Genomic DNA, 20857 nt, shown 5'->3' on the forward strand with positions numbered 1-20857 from the left:
AAGTATCTCAAATGGGTCAACATCTGATGTAGCCTAAGTGTGTGATGTCTTATATTGGCCTCGTTATGGTGAAGTGCAATCAGTTGTATAGGCCTAGCTTGCCTGCAATATCCAGAACTTTCCTGAAGATATGGATTGAGAAGGAGTTGGGTGGGGAGGGCTGAATGCTCATACATGTTTACTGTAAGTGTGACTGCCATTTTTACACACACATACTCTAGAACACTAGTACGTGCAAATGTGGAGGAGGTGCAAAGGAATGTTGTTATGACAGATGTTGATAAGATTATAAGATGTGATAAGATTATAAGACGAGATAAGATGAGAAAACATTCATGCAGTTTCCTTTGTCAGGATTCAGCTGTGACAAAACTTTCTGAAGATGCAAGTGAAGGAAATGGGTTCTCAAGCATGCGACTGATAGTGCCAGTGCTGCCCTTTACATTCCATGCTTGCCCACTGGGCTCACAGTCAAATGTCATGAGCTCTGTAAAGTTCAAGGAGAAATTATTTAAGGCACAAATTAGCATCTTTTCCCTAATGCACCTGAAACAGTGTATTTCTACTGAGCTGTCAAGTAGATATTACGTAAAATATGACAACTGTTGCCATATCATTTAGATTAGCCAAGTTTTCTATTGCAAATTCCACAAAAATACAATTTATGGTTATACAAATTTAATTTCTCTCGAAGGTAAATAACACTGTTTAGTGTGGGTTACCTGTAACACGTATTGATTGCTTTGTATCTCTCTAGAATATTAAAGATTGTAAGAGGAGGAATAATTTGAACTCTGATGACAAAGATGTATGTGAAGAGGGAAATTAAAATGCAAAATGCAAGGGACACGAAGAAGTAAACAGACTGAGACAGCCTCTAAACCATGGTGCAATTCTGATGTGAGCATGACCTTACGGAGATAGAGACATGAAGTGAGAAGTTATCTTATTTCTGCATTTCTTATCATCTCAGCTCTCACTTTTTCATTCAGAAACCCAAATTCTATGTTTATATGATATATCGCCATCTAGTGGAGGGAAAACATCCATGGTATTTTCTTTAACGGAAGTTTTACTACACAAATGACTGTTGACCGGATGTTGATAGTTATTATCGTGTAAAGTCAATTTGAAGCAGGGAGCGCGAATACTATTGAAATAAAATTAGTGAAGCAAGTATACCTACTGATTAATATTATACTAAACGTCCATGCCTGGTTGGAGTTTACACAGCAGTGCGAAAGAGACATGGCTGGCGTTACGAATAAGCTAAGAGCAAAGTTATTAGTTATCTGACGACCATGCAAGCTAACTTATTATTGTAACGTCAACGCTGTTTTGCTATCGCTAGCTGCTAGTTAGCTGTGGTTACCCATGAGATCTGTCAGCATATACAGTTGGTAACATACCTGACTTCTCGTGGGTGCATAGTGCATTAGACAACAGTGAGTTGGATAATAAAGTTAGTTAATTCAATAACGTTAGCTACTCCGTCCTCTAACGGCTGTTGTCGGTGTTGGTAGGTCAGACTACGCCTCAGCGTTGTTTGTCGTCGCAGAGGAGAAATGGAGGAGGTAAGGCTGGCATAAGCCTACAGCGGTTTTTACTTAGCCGACAGATGGATGGTTTGACTAATTTGTTCTATGCTAGCTTTTAACTGTTAGCTGTTGTCGACCTACCTTGAAACTGGATACCTCTGCATAAATAGGCTACATGGGGGACCTGGGTGGGTTGTCACAGTTGAGGGAAAGCCCACACAGTAGAGTGGTGGGCGCAAGATAAGTCGATCTATTCCATAGACCGTTTCATTTAGGAGTCCTAGTAGCATTTTTAGTTTTGATAAGAAAAAAAAGACATGTTTTATTTCCTGTGCCGGTAACGTTGATATAGTTTGACAGAGGAGATGGATTTTACGAGCCATAATTCTATATTTCAGACCAGAGACAGGACGTACGTGTATTTGTGGACATACAGCCAGTTTCAGGTAGAAACAAAGTCAAGAATAGAAGTCCTATGGGCTTTTCTCGTGTTGTAACAGTGGTCTTTGCATTTGTAACGTACAATATTGGTGTACTTTTCTCTTTTTTTGAATTACAGCGGGAACTATCAGAGTGGGATGACATTAATAAACTCCTGCAGCGACATGGCTTTAAACCGGTTCAGTTTGCTGATCCTGTGGAGAATAAGAACCTATCAGGTATCTCGTTCTATTATCAGAAATTAGATTCTCTCTCCCTATCTCTCACACCCATGCACAGGCATAGCAGTTTGTGCCCTGGGCCCTGGCTGTTTGCATGTATTGCCCCCATAGTACATTTCCTATGAAAACTGTTTAGATATTGCATGCAAATGTCATGTACGTGTTACATTTTCTCGTTGATGTAGATGAATGTTGTGTAACTCTATGGTTCAATCACATCTAGATTTGGTTCTTCTGGAGAAGAAGGCGGCCGGTGACATCCGGACCATGTTGCGGACCATGCTGACTGACTCGGACAGGAGACAGGCCCTTATTCAGGAGCTCATCCAGTCCAACAGCCAGCTTAAGTAAAACATCCCCATCCTCTTGCGTGAACTAGCCTTTTCTGCAACTTTAGGGAACTCTTTGTGTTTCTAACATAAAACGTTAACATAAATAATTATAATAGTCATATGTGATTAGAGTAAAATTATATTAACATATAAGTTGACAGCCTTATTTATTGCAGACAGTAATGTAGTCTAATTGCCTGCTTCAAGGTTGTCATTTTATCTTGCGTAACCTGATCAGCAGTAATACCTTCATCTAAATGCATATTCTCATCTCATCTATACTGATCTCCTACTCTGCTCAATAATGTAGATCCTCTCGGGCTCGCTGCCCTGTGCTGCTTAACACCTGGTGTCACCTGATAGTGCCCTTGCACGTGCATGCGTTGCACACATAAGCTGAGTGGGTTCAGGGTTAATGTGCCCTCAGGTGTGACCAGTGCCCAGCACCTGTCAACGGCCCACTGCCCAGGGCTGCATACTGATACACATTCCCCCACTCACTTTACCTGTCACAGTATCACCTGATGGAGTCAGCTTTGTACGGCATTTGAGACTTGAAGCAACCTATACAAATGACAGCATTTGTACGATGTTTTAAAAAGTTGAGCTTTTAAAAAAGAGCTTTTAAAAAGTTGCAGGATGACTTTTCAAAAGGTGTTTATAGTTCATTGTTTGATCCTTTATGTTTTGTGTTTTTGTAGTGTCATTGAATCTACATATTGTACAATTAACATATAATATTATCATATAGTTATTTATAACTATTGTCCATCTAAATTTACATCACCATCACTACTGTATGTGTATGTCTTTGTTTAGGTTGGAATTAATATGTGACTTGTGCTTGGTACAGACTTAAATTGTGCTTGATACTGACTTAAATCATGTTTAATATGACTTAAATCATGCTTGACCTGACAGAGAGGAGGTCCAGCAGTACCAGAGCCGTGCAGCACGGCATTCCCAACGGGCCTTGGAGCTGGAGGGAATTCTGGACGGCGTGAAGGCCAAAGTGCAGGACCTGGAGGACCGTTACATCAGCAAAGCTGCCCAGCAGCACAGTGTCTTCCAGCAGCTGCAGCAGCACAAGACGGAGGCCGAGGTAGCTGACCACACACACACACACACACACACACACACACCACACCCTACAAGTCATGCACTCTTCATTTAGGAGTCAGGCGCTCGGCAAGGGAAGCGCATGTTTACTAGTTCACATGCTTTCTGAGAAGTCACCCTGTGGCTTATTTGTTGTCGTCTGCGTCATCAGTACATCTTGAAATGTCCCATGTAATACTCACCAACATACCAAGCCAAAGCTGCGTAGATATTGTGACATTCATTTGTCATACATGTGTGCAGTGAGATACCATTTTGGTAGATCTCCCTGAAACAGTCTTTTGCAAATATTATAATTTACAGATTAAAAAGTAAATTAATAAAACAATGTTTTTTTTAAAAAACATTGGTTGATGTGGTTTCTGTTAGGTCCTTGAGCAGAAACTGTTGCACACTAGTAGCTGGATACATTGACAATTCTTTACATAAAGTATGTAGTACTTTGTATGTAGTAGTATGTCAGTTGTTGATTTGACATATAATTACCCTCCTATGGGTGACCAGAGTGACTGAGGTGTTGGAGCAATATTTTGCACACTTGCACTCTATTTCCATAGAGTATGAAGCAATTCCAAGATTGGGAAAATGTCTTAAAATCTGTTGATTTCACAAGACATCCATATGCGGGTGTCCAGCCTGAAACCCTGCCTGATCTGCCGGCGATATGGATTTCACCCTGCGGCTCAAGCTGGAAACCAGCACATCTATCTCTCCTGCTTCCTGTCCACATCTTCTGGGTCCAATCACAAACTAGCTTATCCAAACGGCGCAACCGGATAGTTGGTCTGATTGGTTGAAGGGCTATCTAAAAGCACATGGAGTCATTTGAACCATGCCCATGGATCACGCCTCTTGTGCAGTAGAAATAAAGCGCAGACTCCCCAGACTGATGTTCAATCTTAAAAGATTGAGCCTAGTATGGTGATAGCCAGACTAATGTGGGTGATGAAGCAGCACTAGAATCGCTGCTCAACTATAGATCAGCCCAGGCTTGACTCCCCAACCAGCCGCTGTGAGTCCGTGTTGCTAAATGAGTTCCCTTCCCCTTTGCATGGACTGGCCCCCAGAGTCGGAGTGAGGCCCTGGAGCAGAAGCTGTCCCGGGAGAGCCAGCAGGTGGAGCAGCTGCAGAGGAAGCTCTACTACGCTGTGAAGGAGGAGGAGCGCAGGGTGGAGCGCCAGAACCACGCCTTCCAGCAGATCCACAAGAGGACCGCCAGAACACACTCCCCCACTGACCAGCAGTGAGTACCGACGCGCACACACACACACACACACACACACACACACACACACACACACACACACACGCACATTCTATCATATACTGCTTTTGCTTTGATTTTATTTCATTTATTTTATTCTTCTTCAAATCTATTGATATGTATGTGTGTGTATGTCAAGATGTATTGTACAATAACTGCTTTGGCATTATGAGTGACCTTGTCATGCCAGTAAAGCATTTTGAATTTGAATGCACAACACTCTCCCTCACTGCCTCACTGACTGGAACACTCTTCCCCATCGACCAGGAATGAGAAGAGAACCCCCTTGGATGTTCTTGTAGTGCATTTCTAATACGTTAATACATAAATCATTGGTCATTATTACAAGATCTTGTTGAGTTGTACATTGCTTTCTTCTTAACTCTTTCCGGAACTTTTTGCCTTGTAGGATCCTTGACGTCATTGATGTCTATGAGTCCCAAATGGAACAAATGCGGAATGAACTGAAGTATGTTTGCACAGAGACATATGAAATATAAATTTTTCAGTCTCCTCTTCATTGAATAGTACCTTTTCTTGGTCTCTGGGTCTTTTCCCACTCATGTTTGTCCCTTTCTTCCTCACCCAGGACCCTTAGGGAGCCTGGAGAGAGTGACTCCTCAAATGGGCGGCCTGAGAGGACCTCCTCAGACAACTCTACAAACCGCAAAGCCTCAGATAGCGCTACAAACCACAAAGCCTCAGATAGCTCTACAAACCACAAAGCCTTACTCAAGGTCTGCCACTGTTAACCTGTTTATGCCGTCTTAACTCAACTTTTCAACTCGTAGACAAGCATGTAGCTTTGGCAAGATTCAGCCCACACCTACTGGGGTAGACTACTACGGTCTCATCTGAATATGTACAGTATATATAAAGGTACAGGTGAACAGGTCCTCATCCCCTCACACTTGGTTCTTTCTCCTGCAGTCGTACCAGGAGCAGCTGAGGGACACTAAGGTCCAGCGGGAGGAGCTGAGGAGGGAGATCCAGCAGCTGAAGCAGGACCTGGACTCAAGGTGGATAGTGACTCTTTAGACTGGGCCTGTTGTTTGGAAAGCAAAGCAAAGTCTGTTAGATTTAGCACACATGCCATGCCTTTATCCAGAGCATCAGGGCCTCACAGCGTCAGGTTTGGGTTTTGAACCGGTGCTGACTGTGTCTCAGGCGGCGATATCTGTGCTGGTTCACCACACCCCCACCTACACTGTCTGTTCACATAGTGGCACTGTGATCCTCCAGCTCAGTTAAACTTGGGCTGTGAAACCGACAACACGATGGGATCAGGATCCTTCTGGAGTTACTAGCTGTTGTGTGTGGACTATCATCCACCTGTCTGTGTGTCTCTCTAGGCCCACGGTGAAGGAGCTGAAGACATATAAGCAGCAGCTGAGGAGGATGGATCGGATCATCCAGCAGACTAACCTCAAGTAGGGACTTCATATTCAACCATGTCCTTCCCTTCACAAAGCGTGTGACCATAACTAGCTTAATAATAACTTATTAATAAGCGTCATCATATGAAGCGTGATCTTTGACACTGTGTGTGTTCGTGCTCGTCCAGGTCTGCTCCTGAGCCTAAGACTGAGGAGACCACAGAGGTGGAGAACATCGACCACATGCAGGCCTCGGTCTGCCGTACCCTCCTCAAGGTGAGTAACATGTGCTTAAGATTCAGGGTGTTTGGTGTGTGTGTGTGTGTGGATATATAATAATGTGTATGGAAAAAATATACTTTTAGTATATATTTACTCTACAGATGTATGTGTGTGTGTGTGTGTGTGTGTGTGTGTGTGTATATATACACACAAACACACACACACACACACACACACACGGTAAGTGTAGTTGTGTGGTTGTTGACTGGGCCAAATGCTGTGCTTGCAGTCTGCCTGTGTGGAGATGGGGGTGCATGATGTGAATCACCTGTTACCTGCCCTGAAATCGAGGCCTAGAGAAGCAAACTCAATTCATCTGGAGAAGGTGGGAGTTTCTCTCGTTTATCACAACGCACAAATGACTTTATACACACTCACTCCACTCGTCTACTATCCCTGTAAAAATCCCCACTAAAATCCCATCGTGATTGATAGTTTATATCAGTACACCAGTTGACTGTGTACGAGTGTAATACTGTAACTCTCCCTCAGGATTGATCAAGTCTCTATATCCATCCATCTATCTACAATCTATCTATAACAAATAAAATGTACAAAAATGATGAGGAGTAACACGTACACAACAAACGATGAGGAAAATGCAAAACTGAGAGGAATAGGAAACACTGCATGAACAAAGCAATAAAAGATACCATCAAATGAAGTATCCGTGTTGTTCTACCAATCTGTGCGTCGCAGGTCCTCTGTGATGTGAGTGCTCTGCTGGCCAGTCCCAGGGCGCCGCTGCAGCTCCTGAGGCAGAGGCCGAGTAGGCAGCCCCTGGACCAGGCCTCCCTGCCCGGGGAGCACCAGGGCATCCTGGCCACTCTGGAGGTTTGGCGGGAGCAGCTGGCATCTCTCAAGGTGAGGGGGCTCAACGTTAACCTTGGAAAATGGTTAAGTGGTTTGGCAGTCAGTGTGCCATGTCATAAAAAGAACCCATTCTTGTTGGTGAACCCTTGCTTTAGAATGTGTCATGCATGTAAACGTGTGTGTGTGTGTGTGTGTGTGTGTGTGTGTGTGTGTGTGTGTGTGTGTGTGTGTGTGTGTGTGTGTGTGTGTGTGTGTGTGTGTGTGTGTGTGTGTGTGTGTGTGTGTGTGTGTGTGTGTGTGTGTGTGTGTGTGTGTGTGCAGGAACTGCACCACTCTTTGACGAAGCTGGTGAAGCGTCTGCTGCCGTGGCAGGTGTGTGAGGAGGCCGCTGCAGAGGGCGTGAGGGTGGAGGACCTGCAGCTGCTGGTGGACACTCTGCTGGAGGAGACGGCTCCTGCAGACAAGGCCAGTCCCTACACCAACATCTCTCTTTGGCTAAGGCTATGGGGTTTGGTAGAAGCTTTTGATCATTGCAGCTTATAGACTATGTACAGTAAAAGATCATTTTACACCTACAACATTTAAGAATAATATGTCACTTACAACTTACAAATAACCCACTACAGCTTTCCGTGTTGTTTAAATTGGTGGCACAGTCAGTTTCACTGTTTTTTAACAAAGACCTTTTCCTTGTAAGTGACAAAGGGGTTAAATTAAGGGTATAAATGTATTCAATTTATATTATATCACAATATTATCTTCTCTCATTTGTATGTTGCGTTTGATAAAAGCATCAGTGCAGCTGATGTTCTAGGAGCTGGCCTACTTAACACACATGGCAGTAATACACTTTGAATGAGCGTGAACCATTCTCCTAATAAGAGCTCTTGGTGATCTGAAGAAACCTGAGGTCATGTCTCTGGTGCTGATTGGTCCCTACAGGTGCTCTGCAGTCCCACCAAGAACACACTGCTGTCCATGGTGACCCACTTCCAGAAGCTGTTCGACGTCCGCTCCCTGAGGGGTGTGTACCCACGCATGAACGAGGTCTACACACGACTGGGCGAGATGACCAACGCCATGAGGAACCTCCGGGATGTTCTGGACATTGGTCAGTACTTCACCTTTTAACATTGAGCCTTCTTACTGTAGCTTCCTCCACCAGAAGATAGAGCTTAGAACACTGAATCACCAATCACATTCAGCTATTTAGAAGACACTTTCATCCTGTGCAGCCTAACGTTATGGGTTTAAAGGAATAGTTCGGAATTTTGGACATAGGACCTTATTTCCAACTTAGTCGGGGTGATATAGGTCGGTGAAGACCATTTTCAGTGAATTTCTGCCCTTCCTTGAGTTGCAGCGTTCGTCTCGTGCTAACCTAGGTGCCGAGATAACGCAAGTCAACGGTAACATCCAGCCTGCCACTGAAAACACTCCACAGAACACCCGAAACAAATAAATGATAACGTCAGACTATCAATGCACATGCCTGTGTTGATAGAACAATGTTAGAAATAAAACTAACCTTGCATCGCATTGCAATAGCCTACTTTGTTCCCTGTATGGCAGTGACGGATTGATATTGAGAAACTAGTCCTCAAAATGTAATAAATCATTGAGTTGCAAGGTTAGTTTTATTTCTAAAATTATTCTATCAACACGGACACGTATATCGATAGTCTGACGTTTTAATTGACTTGTCTCGGGTGTGCGGTGGAGTGAGTAGGACTGTTGTTGATGTCAGACTGATGTTACCGTAGAAATGCGTTAGCTAAGAACCAGCATTAGCAAAGGGGGACGCTGCAACTGAAGGAAGGGGGTAAACGCGATAAAAACGGTCTCCACCGACCTATATCACCTCGGTAAAATTGGAAATGAGGTCCTATGTCCAAAATTCCGAACTATTCCTTTAATATGTTATTAACACATAAATAGATCATTGTAAAAAGTAACTTCTCTACTCAACTCTATTAGCTGAGTGGGGAAAATATTTGGATCAGCCAGATATCCAACCACTATGTGGAGTTGTAGACTCTGACTTTGGGTGTTTCCTGTTGGCAGATGAAAAAGCCCCGCCCAGCGAGGTGGTCAACCAGGTGGCCAGAATAGCCTCCCCTACTGAAGCCTTCACCACTCAACAAGTACACAGCCTGCTAGAAACAAACGACATCGACAGGTAACGTGGAACTGCGGAAGTGGTGTTGTATGAGGGTGGCACTGGTTTTATGCTCCACTGTGCCATCTGGTGGTTAGATATGGAAGTACAGTGAGTAAAGTTGGAAAGAGAATAAAGAGAGGCATGCTGTTTTGTTTATTTTCTTCTTTCAGTATTATTTTAAGACTGAAGGAGCATGAGGAGTTCTTTCCGACTTTCCACTCCCTAGTGCTGGAGCTGCTGCAGACACTTGGTAAGACACCTCAACATTTTTCTTGTGTTGTAAGGCTGCACAACTGGCAGAAAATATCCTCTTTCATTGATTTTAAAGGCACCCCTAACAGCTTTTTTCCCTTAACATACAGTAATGTTTCTGAAATGATTATGATGGCACATAACATGGCGAATGGCACCTCTGTAGGCCATTACGGACCTGTCAACTGTCTAGTTTCCCACCAAAACATGGAATTCAGAGATCTCTTTATACAGACTACCATTGATGTATTCCCTCCATAGTGTATCAGTTATGTTTATACATTGTTGACACAAAAGACACATGTTTAGTTTGTTTATTATGTTTCTCCACCAGAGGGGGACTCAAATCTTGTTGTGTGTGCCTTTCAGCAAAATGGAGGGTTTTTCTATTAACACAATAATTGTGCTTGTACAATTGGCAAATAACAAGACCTTTTTTTTATTTTCATTAAAGTGACCTTGAAATATCAGTGTTATTATTTTTTGAATGTTGAATGCCTGTTTTTGTTTTGGAAAGTTTGCACCAGTGGGGTGTCCTACGAAGCTCGATTAGTGGCTTAGCGAGATATGTTGCGCTCAAAACCAGGGTATGCTGTCATACGAAAGTGGATTTGTTTTAGCGTCGCTGTATCACCATGGTATCTTATGCTCGCAACCAAACCTGCTCGGGAGCGGGTTATGTGCTTAGTGAAATATCACCGCCCTCTGACCAATTCTAACCAATCCATTATCTTGAACAACGAAGTTATCTCACGTGTGCTAATTTGTCATACTTTGAACAGGTTCGGCCCCGCCTCTGCAAACATTTTGAATCTCGAAGGCGCTTTTAAGTATGTTGTGCGTGCAAATATGTCACTACTATGGACATGCATACCATGCAATATCTGATGACCATCGACTTTTTGATGTTATAGGTTAGACACTAAAAAAGACCACCCTAGATTTCGCTACCGCTCATAAATGCGGAAGTAATCGTTTTTAAACCTAGGCTGTCTTGTGCGTCTCCACGTTTCCCGATTGGTCAAAATCACCCCAACCACGAGAACGCGCACAGATCTGAGCTGAAAGCCTAGTTTGACAAATTTATCACATACCTGCTGTCGTAGGATCACTTAACTTAATACCCGAGTTAAGGCTTTGTGCAGCCTCGATATGTCTAGATAACCTAGATTTGTCTAACTTGCTTCGTAGGACACCCCACTGGTGTTTCTGCATACATCTGCCTGGCAGATATGATGTTATACAGAATAACTTAATGTACTGAAATGACAGTAACCCTGAAGTGGTGTTTGTGATTTCAGATGTCCAGAGGATAGATGACATTGTGCCTGCACTGAGGGTGCTGAAGTCCAGGGTCCTCTGATTGTTTGTTTGTGTGCGTGTGCGTGTGTGTGTGGGTTTTGTATATTTATAAATAAAATATTAACAAGTAGATTGTACTTCACCTTGGTTCTTTTACCTGAGATGTATTATTCAGCATCAATATATTTCCAATAAGTAATGCAAGTGGACAAGACTCAATTTAGTCAATAACGCAATATCACATTAATATAAAGTTTTATTTTGGCTTTTGTGTTCATAAACCCCATGTAAACAGTTAAGATAAATATAAATGCAAAAAGTACATACTAGAAATGCTAGGAAAAAAATGCTTCATGTGGTTACAAATTGTAAAAAGTGAATTCAGGCATCATGTGAACATTTCAGTGAAGATAATTACTACACATACCGGTAATCCGACTAGAGGATCGTTATCACTAACGTCCACTACAAAAAGGCAACAAGTATTCTCAAGTGAGCTGTTCTTCTTGTCAAGTGTCAGCAGCCATTCCATGTGTAATACTTAAGCATTTTTCAAAAGGCACTCACATATTAGTAACAGTACCTGGCATACAACATTTTACATTATGTGGGTTTTCATTTATATATATTTACGGATTTATTTATTGCATAGTGCTAGTAAATACAAATAAAAAATAGTCTTCCCCTCTCTCGGAGGAGGGGCAATCTGAACCATACAAAGATAGTCTGACTTCAGGATTTCCTTCCAATTCAGCGCTTATAACGCCATCCACATGTATCAAAACACAGTGATCAGTCACCACTGGTATACATTTAACCACAAATTCAGAAATATTATGAATGGTGGCTTATAAGCCTTCCTCTGGGTCTGTAGCCACACTAACCTTGAATGACAGACTGCCAAACCTGCCCCCACTTCCCAAGTAATGCTGGTGTAGTGAAAACCACTGATATGCATTGAAGACACAAAGTCATCCTACACTGTGATTCATAACAAAGTATACAAAGACAGAGCCACACCTTAATATATATATAAAAATAGTACATGCTAATAAGTGTTTCAAATGACAAATGTAACAACAATAGATATAATGTACGGAACTTGGGGGATAGTCATTACTGATGCGTACACTGAAAGGGAACCCATTCAGCCTTGCCATAAAGATGGGCTCTGAACAACAGTATTGGTAGAAAATGAAAAGTCCTAATACAGGATATCAATCTCCAGCCAGATACTGACTGGAGAGTTTTTGGCACCTCAAAACACAGGGTCATTTTCACATTTATGATGCTCTTAAAAATGACCCAAAAGTAAGAGCAACTAGAGTTCAAAGATAACTTGGCGTCTTTTAGCTCCGCACCGGTCTTGGCAGTGTAGAAAGAGACTCATGCACTCTGTGCTTATTGACGTGTAGTGTAAACTAACTCAGTCCAGCTGGTGATGGACATACATACATACATATCATAAACAGACACTGTGCAAAGAAAGACAATGAAAGAAGGGTCAGAAATGAGAGGCTGTTATTACTGGTCTTCACTGTGAAGATGATAGTGGTGCAGCAAGTGATTGTTCCAGCATAGTTCACATGAATCCAGAGCTGTGAAGAGGCAAAAAACACATTAATATTCAGTATTTCAACTGTTATTGTCGTAAGTACATTGTGATACTGCAAGCGATACTGCAATTTCAAAGTCAAAATCAAAGTCACTTAATTTAGAACGACTGCAATAGTGGTCGCAAGATTAAACACAGAATCAAATGAAACACTTCAAACCACAAATCTGTGCATGTAAATGATTCATTTAAAAGCCATACTTTAATGCATTACTGCTGGGTAATCATATACTTTACCCAGGTGAAGAGGTGCTTACTTCTTGCGGTCCTTGTCCTTCTTGGCGTTGGTGTTGGTGTTGAAGGACTGGCCCTGCAGAAGCTCAGCGGCGGCCTTCTTCTTGTTGAAGGTGTTGATCTCGTCCTCCAGGGACCTCCGCTTGTCATCCAGCTTGCTCTTCTCGTCTTGGTGGAGACGCTTCAGCTGCTCAAACTTGCCCTGGAGCTGCAGATGAAGACAATAAATGAGGATGTTTAGGCATCCCCTACTCGGTAGCCATCTTGTTAATGCACAATGGGCAGTTATTTCAAGAAGAATGGGGATGTGTACGTAAGGATGGTCATATTGACATTACAAAGTACATCAGGAGAATCTGCTCCCCCAAATCGCTACAGGCTAAAAAGGACAAACATGCAGGTGGTTACTTATATTACAAGAAGGGCGGGAGATGTGTAGACAACCACCATATTGGCGTTACAAACATTACTATGGGGGATTCTTTGAGTGATGTCTCATTGATTGGAAAGTCTCTGGTTTAGACTCACATTTTATCAAGTACTATCAAGTTTGCAATTGGGCTCTGAGGCTCTATGCTTGCATGTGTACTATTTCCAGGCCCCTTACATCTCTCTCGGCCTCCTTGAGCTCCATCTCCTTCTCCTTGACTCGCTGGACGAACATCTGTCTCATCTCCTCCTCCCGCCGCTGAAGCTCCCCAAGGAACTCCTGCCGCTTGGCCTCGTATGTCTCCTGCAGGCTGGACACACACACACACACACACACACACGGTCAACTACATTTGCTGATATATTACTCCCATCATTATCTCTGCCATGGAGGGAAGCTGTATGTTTTTAGTCCTGTCTAATTGTTGGCTGACTCTTGGGACACTTAAATGCTAAGGCTTTCACTTTCTATCATTCTCACATGAGTGTGGCGCACTCCGCTTTCATAGATCTCTGCCGACGCCACAGTTTCGATCACGATTCAGGAGTATTTTTGTTGCCGCCGCTCGAGCGTTACTCTCTGGGTGCCTACCTGACGGGTTTGCTCTCTGGGTTGGTGTCCTTGAAGCCCATCTCCTCCAGCTTGCAGCGGCGGTAGAGCTCGTAGTGGCGCGTGTGCGTCTGCTCCCGCAGGTCCTCCATGTTCACGCAGATCAGCATCTCCCGCAGCTTCACAAAGTCACAGTGGTTCTCGTTCTCCACTGAGGAACCACAACACAAGCACACAGATCATTACAAATAATGTGTAATCTTTTCTACAACTTTTATGCATTTGCCCCTTGTCAAAGGAGGAAGTTAAAAGTCAGTTTGAATACAGCAAAACAAATTCTACTCATATATTGAATATACAATCTTTTTAAATTCTAATTTAAACCAACCATCACAACTGGCATTTCAGTCATTAGCCATAGGCTTATTCATCAACTTTCTATTAGACAATCAAGACAGTCAGTACATATAAAAGCTATATGACCTGGTAGAGACTTTCAAGTCCAGTGCTATGGGAAGCATACCTTGCACCACTCCCCATGGGTACTGCCTTGCCTTCACCATCTTATTGCCGATCTTCACTTCCTCTGTACTTCCCACCACAGCGAATGGAAGGTGACCCTGGTAACAGAGACATGCAGTGGTTGAATATGCTACTTTATGTATTGCACAAACATAATTTTGCAAAAATCTGAGGCACTCACAATGGTTTTACATTAAAAGCCCTTAAAATGACTTGACTATACACTTCATCAGGGCCAGACAGAGAGAGACTTCAATTTCCTTGCAAAATCTTTCTCAACTGAATACTTCATAATGCCTTTACACGGTCTTAATTGCTCATGTCTACAATAGAGGCATCTGTGGAGAGGGAGAATGAGAAGCATTGGCTGGGTAAATAAACATGAGCTTGGCTCTCACGTTCATGGCTGTGTTGATCTTGGACACAGTCTCGTCGTCGACGGGGAACTGGTAAATCTGGACCCCATTACTGACGAGCTCGCTCATGATCTTGATTTTGAACTTGTGCAGTTCACTCTTGGAGATGGTGTCCGCTTTGGCGATGACTGGAATGATGTTCACCTGAAAAGACCAGCAATCATCATCAGATGGGATTAAGTTATTCCTAACGGTGAGCAACACTGAGACCCAAGGAAACAAAGATTAGTGGCATTTGTGTCAAAGATGAATGCACTTAAAACAGAATCCTCACAGAGCATACATTTCAAAGCGCAATGTGAACACAGGCCCAAACTAACCCAATCATAGCATCAGCTACAGATCATTAAAAATGGTCATAAAACAAGTTTGCCATAACTGAACCAGCTTTGACATTGCTTTTTCCCCTCTTCTATCATTGTATGCATGTCTAGGTCCAACCCTTTTCTGAAACAAGTTTCAGTAACTACCCATTGTGAAACATGAACTAAGGCTTCTGGAAGCCGTCACACCCCAGCCTAGCCCATGGTTACCCTTGCACTGAGTCAAGCCACCGCTATTTTAAGGCTTGTCCTCTGCTGTCACGCCAAGATCTCCCAGAGCAGGAAACTCCCACTTAACCATCGTATGAAACCAACACAGGCTTTCAGAAGGCCTCAGAACTCTCTGGAAACTGCCATTTCACATGATATTTGAACAATATAAACAAACAAAAAGGTCCTTGGGGGAAGAAAGCTGAGAGGCAAGAAGATTAGAAGGCTCACATACTTTATGTTAGGGATGCAACGGTTTTCAATAATTTATTGAACCGTTCGGTTTGGCCTGTTCGGTTCAATAGACTCACCTAAACCGCAATATTTCGGTATACGCGACATTAAACTGCTGGAGTGCTTAGGACCCGGGGGATGCGTTTTCTCTGACTGTTCAGCTTGCCTCTCGTCAACCTTGCAACAACCAATCAGAATTTTACTGAATTTCCCAAGAGCCAATAAGCGCGTTGAAATGCAAATGAAGGAGTCATGTGAGAGGAAACAAACTTTACCGGCGGCTGCATGATCATGGCGACATTTGAAGTAGCCCACGAACAAGGCAATAAGACCGTCAGTAAACAAAGCACAGTGTGCATTGCAAGCACTGCTTCACAACGATCACCTAATAAAGGTAACACATCCAACATGTCGGCCCACTTGCGCCTTCATCACCCGGCTGTAACCTTAAGTGGAGCAGCACGGAGAGTTAGTTTGCCACCGAAAACCCAACCATCCATTGCTGCAGCCTTTCGACAACAATATTCCTATAATTCCCAAAGACATAACGAATACGACGGCGTATTAGGGCCACGTATATATACTTTGTAAAGACGCAAATTTGCCACTTTAGAAGGTCGAAAATTTGCCACATTATGAAGTCTGTGTAACAGTGTAACCGGTGGTTTCTGCCCTGCGTTGATTGCTCGCTAGAGTAGCCTAAGAAAGCGTGACGCCGACACAGCTGAGTGTATTCTCTTTTTGATAGTTTACTGGAAAATATTGTAGGGATGGGAGGTTATAGGAGATGGGGAGGCTGACATGTCATTCCAAACTCGGGTCATTTATTTTCCTGACGTTGTACATGCTAGGCTACGGGCAGCGGGAGGTGTCCACTCGAAAAACAATAAACTCACTGCTAAATCAGTCAATCGCTCGTCCACTCGTCAATCACACAACTCTCTCGCACACACACGCACACACACACACACACACACACACGACAGGAGACACAGGGGAAACAGACACTTTGTGAAGTGGCAAATTTGCCACTTTCTTCTCGGAATATTGCCCCCCCCCCGACAACAGGTTGCAATAATGTTCATTTCATTGTTCTAATATTTTTAATGCTGCACTGCACTTTTGTCTATGTTTACATTTTTTACGTTCATAAAAGAGGACAGAGCAGGCACTCCCAAATCAAATATCCATTTGAAACTACACATAATACTACCTCGCCAATTATTTTGAGAAGATTTTCAGAATTGTTCACTACTTTTTTGAGGGTGTATAACAGTTAAGTATTTTCTTTAAATGTGTGAAGAACAGTGAGTTTATTAAATAAATAACTACACATTACTTTATGCTGCACTGCACTATGGATAACATTGCCTGTTTATGACAGAAGGCAATGATGGTGTTCTTTTCTTTTAATACATTTTTGTGATTCTGCTTCATCTGTGTCAGGCTATGCATTTAATATTTTCTCTGCAAGTGTAAGTAGAAGCACATTTTTGATTTGAAATAGAAAAGGCATAGCCTCCTGTATGCTAGAGCCAAGATAATATTGATATATTGAAACCGAACCGTTACCGTGGCCCAAAAACCGTGATACAAACCGAACCGTGGCAAAACTGTACCGTTGCATCCCTACTTTATGTAGATCAAAGAGTGGCATACTCAGTACAAAAGTCAAATGTAGGGTTAAAAAAACTGCTTACATGTGTTGTGTAGGTAGGACTGACAACAAAAAAAGAGTTGTGGCCAAAATATTTGTTATCTATCCTTAAACCGTGCATCATGAAGGTCTTTTCACCCAAACGCTGAGGCGCCATGTAATTTGGCCCCACTGCATAGCTTAGTTACTACTAAGCAATAAATAAGGCGTTGATAAGTATTTTCATATGCTGGAATTTGCTAAATGTTCTTCCCGTTTCGATGAATACTTTAAAGACCTCTAACTTAACCAAAACTCCATGGCTACATTTCTGCACTCCCATGTATTTGTGTTGGAACACTGAAAATATAAAATATAAACAGTAGTACCATCTATGACTTCCAATGATTATGAACACAACAACACTGAGATGCATTGATTATTTCTCTGTATTCTGCAAAATAATCATGATCTCAATGTTGACTAAAACAATTGGGATAATAACTGTTGTCATAATTGTGCAGCTCTAATCTATGGCATCTAATAGAAGTTGACATGTGCAACGCCTTTTAAATATAATGTCAACAACGCTGAATTCATGCAAGCCATCATCCAAACACCATGGGGCAATTGCTCTGTCGCTAGTTTGGAGTTTAACGCGGTTTTAAACTCCAACTCAAGCTCCAGTTTAAAACCATGCTAAACTCCAAACTAGCAACAGAGCAATTGCCCCCATAACTTTGTCATAAGATTATTTATGACAAACACAGAGGAGGATGTGGTCTGCAGCTGAGCATATTATATTATGAGAGATATTATATATGAAAAACCCTGGTTATTGAGCAGCATACTGACTGACCCTTAACTGGAATTATTATTAAGATGTGCTATCACACACACACATACACACACACACACACACACACACACACACACACATCAGGGTGTGCAAGCAGACCTTGCTGTCGAGTTTCTTCATGGTGACAAGGTCGAGGGACTTGAGGGAGTGGCCAGACGGGGCGATGAAGTAGAGACAGGCGTGGATCCGCGAGTCATGGTAGTTGTGCAGCGAGCGCTTGATCTTCAGCTCCTCCTGCAAGTACGACTCAAACTGGGTGTCGATATAGTCCACCACATGCTGATAACTACAAGACAAGGACAGCATAACATCACTCACTCACTCAATCAATCAATCAATCAATACACAGTGATAACAATTACATCTCTGCATAGAAAGATTGAAAGATGGGAAATCACAAACAATGTACTCCATTTGTAGGACTGAGTGACCACTACAATTAGTTGGGAGGGATGCTCTAGGGTTGGACTGCTAGCGGTTACCAGTAGAGCATCTTAGTTGACAAAGTACTCTCATAATGAATCAACCCTGATAATAAATCAAACATTTCTAAAGAAGTAGATTTAAAGAAACGGTATCCTCTTACCTTTCCTGCTTGTTCATCTGGTCTCCAAAGCCCACTGTGTTTACGATGGTGAGCTTTAGCCGCACATTGCTCTCCTGCAGGTCGTAGGTCTGGGCCCGCAGCTTGACTTTGGGCTCAAAGTGAGATGACTCGAAGTTCTCAAAGTTTGTGTTGAACAGCGTGTCCATCAGGGTGGACTTCCCGATACCCGTTTCACCTGAGTATGACAACACACATGGATGGTTGGTTACTGACTTACTTCACACTTACTTTCATAGCAGAATTGACGACCTTATTGTCAAATGAACTGCTGTATGATACAGCAAAACAAAAATCAATGCTATGGTTTGCATTCAAACCCTCAACCTTTCAATTAATCTATTGTTATGGCTGGCATTGGTGGTAGGTGCAGGGACACAGATCTCAACAAACAACTGATACACCAACAGACCACAATGCATGAGAACCCATATGACCCATTTCACTTACCAATACAGAGGATATTGAAGCAGAACCCCTGATTGGTGGACTTGTTGACAAGTTGGTCGGGTAGGCTATCAAAGCCAACATGTCCTGACAAGGACAGGGGTCTAGCATTCTTGTCCTGTTGAGGATGAACAGGAGAGATGTTCACAGGCCACCAACATACAAAAACAAGCAAACTAACCCCCCCACCCCCTCCCCAATACCATGGTGTCTGCCAGCCTTCCCCTGAGTGATGCTTGTCAGGACAAAATGAATGGATGTTCCTACTGCAGTCTGTACTCTCAGATGCTTACCTCCACTACATCATACTTATAATCTTAAAATTAGACTATTTCCAGCAACGCAAACGGCAACGCCATTAGCCTTGAAATACCTCTAATTCTAAAAATTCCAGCAAAATTGGTGCGGCACTGCCCATTCTGTGAAGAGCTGAACGCTGATTTCTGTGCATCCCTACTCGTAGAGTTGGTCTATTGCGTTACATGTCATGCATACTATTCATGTATCATTGATTGATAAAAACGTAACAATAGGGATGCTATGAGAACCACGCCCCGTGCGAATTGAATGAAAGGTATTCGGATCCAAGTGGACGTATCGTTCAACACATCTGTTGAGATGTTATGCTCAATATGGCTGGGATGTACACAATCGCATCACAACATTTGTTGTAGGTAGCCTACTAACATTATCTAGGCTTGCCACTTATGTCAAGCAATGTTCTTCAGACACAGAGATGTTTAGGGACACTGATTACTTGGCAACCGATGGTTAGCTAGGTTTTTTTTTATGTAATATTTGTGAAGATGTCCTGGAATAATTAAGATTTAGATTTTAGTATTAAACATTCCATACAAATCAACTGAAATCTACCTGGCGTTACCTAAGATCCTCAGTATGATGGCTAGCATACGTTTCATTGCTAACTTGTTTAATCACACCGGTTAAACTAGCGTCACAAGTACAAGACGCAACTGATAAAAACTTTGCCACAAGTTGGAGGTTAGCTAGCTAGTTAGCATGGTACGCTACGATTTGTATAAGCCCAAAGCCGCCCTAGTTAGCAATATTGCTTGCTAGCTGACTCTCAGTGTTACGCTGAGTTTTTTTTTATTTTTTGAATGAAAACGTGTAGACGTACCCCTTGTCGTGCAACGTCGGATGAAGACATGCTGGTTGTGTTTATTTCCTTACAATCCAGAAAAATCCAGAAATAAATAACCGAAATCCAAACAAACGAGACAGATAGCGAATGAAAGTTTGGACAATTTTCCTTTCAACCACGAATGGAATGCAGTGCTATTTCATGTTGAGATGATTCACTAGGTGATTTGCTGGCACACTTATGGTAAAATATCCTTTATTTCGAATGTATCGCCACCACACAAGTTTACAGAAATATTGAACTCTTCAATAATAAATATCTACTGATGTGTGATATGAATGATAACTGTCACGGTCAAGAATGTATTCCCTAAAATAAACTATTCCCCTAATTCATTTTAATGGTATGAACCAACTCTGGGGCTGTTCCGGAAGTGTATACAGCGTTCATTTGTGAAACTGGCGCCATTTTGGTTCAACCGGAGAACTGTTGCCCATTGGTTCTTCACGATAGTTTGATCCAAAATGGTAAACCCCCAGCCTCAGTTTCATCGTTTGATGGCTTATAGCAAA

The 20857-nt window shown here is 42.5% G+C and overlaps 2 protein-coding genes across 7 annotated transcripts; one reads left to right on the forward strand and one right to left on the reverse strand.

Annotated features, from left to right (window-relative positions):
- The first annotated feature begins 1101 nt into the window (after window positions 1-1101).
- Window positions 1102-11226, forward strand: cep70 (centrosomal protein 70). 3 transcript variants are annotated; one of them, XM_062528221.1, is made up of 18 exons: window positions 1102-1445; window positions 1524-1574; window positions 2098-2197; window positions 2424-2547; window positions 3454-3634; window positions 4719-4894; window positions 5325-5384; window positions 5505-5652; window positions 5846-5934; window positions 6268-6345; window positions 6480-6567; window positions 6803-6898; window positions 7273-7437; window positions 7708-7851; window positions 8329-8497; window positions 9451-9565; window positions 9718-9797; window positions 11101-11226. In XM_062528221.1, the coding sequence occupies exons 2-18, from the start codon at window positions 1566-1568 to the stop codon at window positions 11160-11162; spliced, it is 1884 nt and encodes a 627-aa protein (XP_062384205.1). In that variant the 5' UTR covers window positions 1102-1445; window positions 1524-1565; the 3' UTR covers window positions 11163-11226. The 3 variants fall into 3 exon arrangements, with proteins under 3 accessions (XP_062384205.1, XP_062384204.1, XP_062384203.1); XM_062528220.1 differs by having other exon boundaries at window positions 1102-1574; XM_062528219.1 differs by lacking the exons at window positions 1102-1445; window positions 1524-1574 and adding an exon at window positions 1860-1984.
- A 113-nt stretch (window positions 11227-11339) lies between these two features.
- On the reverse strand, window positions 11340-20476 carry septin10 (septin 10). 4 transcript variants are annotated; one of them, XM_062528225.1, is made up of 10 exons: window positions 20322-20476; window positions 19184-19298; window positions 18716-18911; window positions 18229-18415; window positions 14850-15011; window positions 14453-14549; window positions 13972-14140; window positions 13558-13690; window positions 12974-13158; window positions 11340-12699 (listed from the first exon to the last, which is right to left on the reverse strand). In XM_062528225.1, exons 1-10 carry the CDS (start codon window positions 20349-20351, stop codon window positions 12684-12686), a joined length of 1290 nt encoding a protein of 429 aa, XP_062384209.1. In that variant the 5' UTR covers window positions 20352-20476; the 3' UTR covers window positions 11340-12683. The 4 variants fall into 4 exon arrangements, with proteins under 4 accessions (XP_062384209.1, XP_062384210.1, XP_062384206.1 ...); XM_062528226.1 differs by having other exon boundaries at window positions 12954-13158; XM_062528222.1 differs by lacking the exon at window positions 20322-20476 and adding an exon at window positions 19554-19663.
- Window positions 20477-20857: the final 381 nt, after the last annotated feature.

This window comes from Sardina pilchardus, chromosome 23 (genome assembly GCF_963854185.1).
Source record: "Sardina pilchardus chromosome 23, fSarPil1.1, whole genome shotgun sequence".
Taxonomy (NCBI): Eukaryota; Metazoa; Chordata; class Actinopteri; order Clupeiformes; family Clupeidae; genus Sardina; species Sardina pilchardus.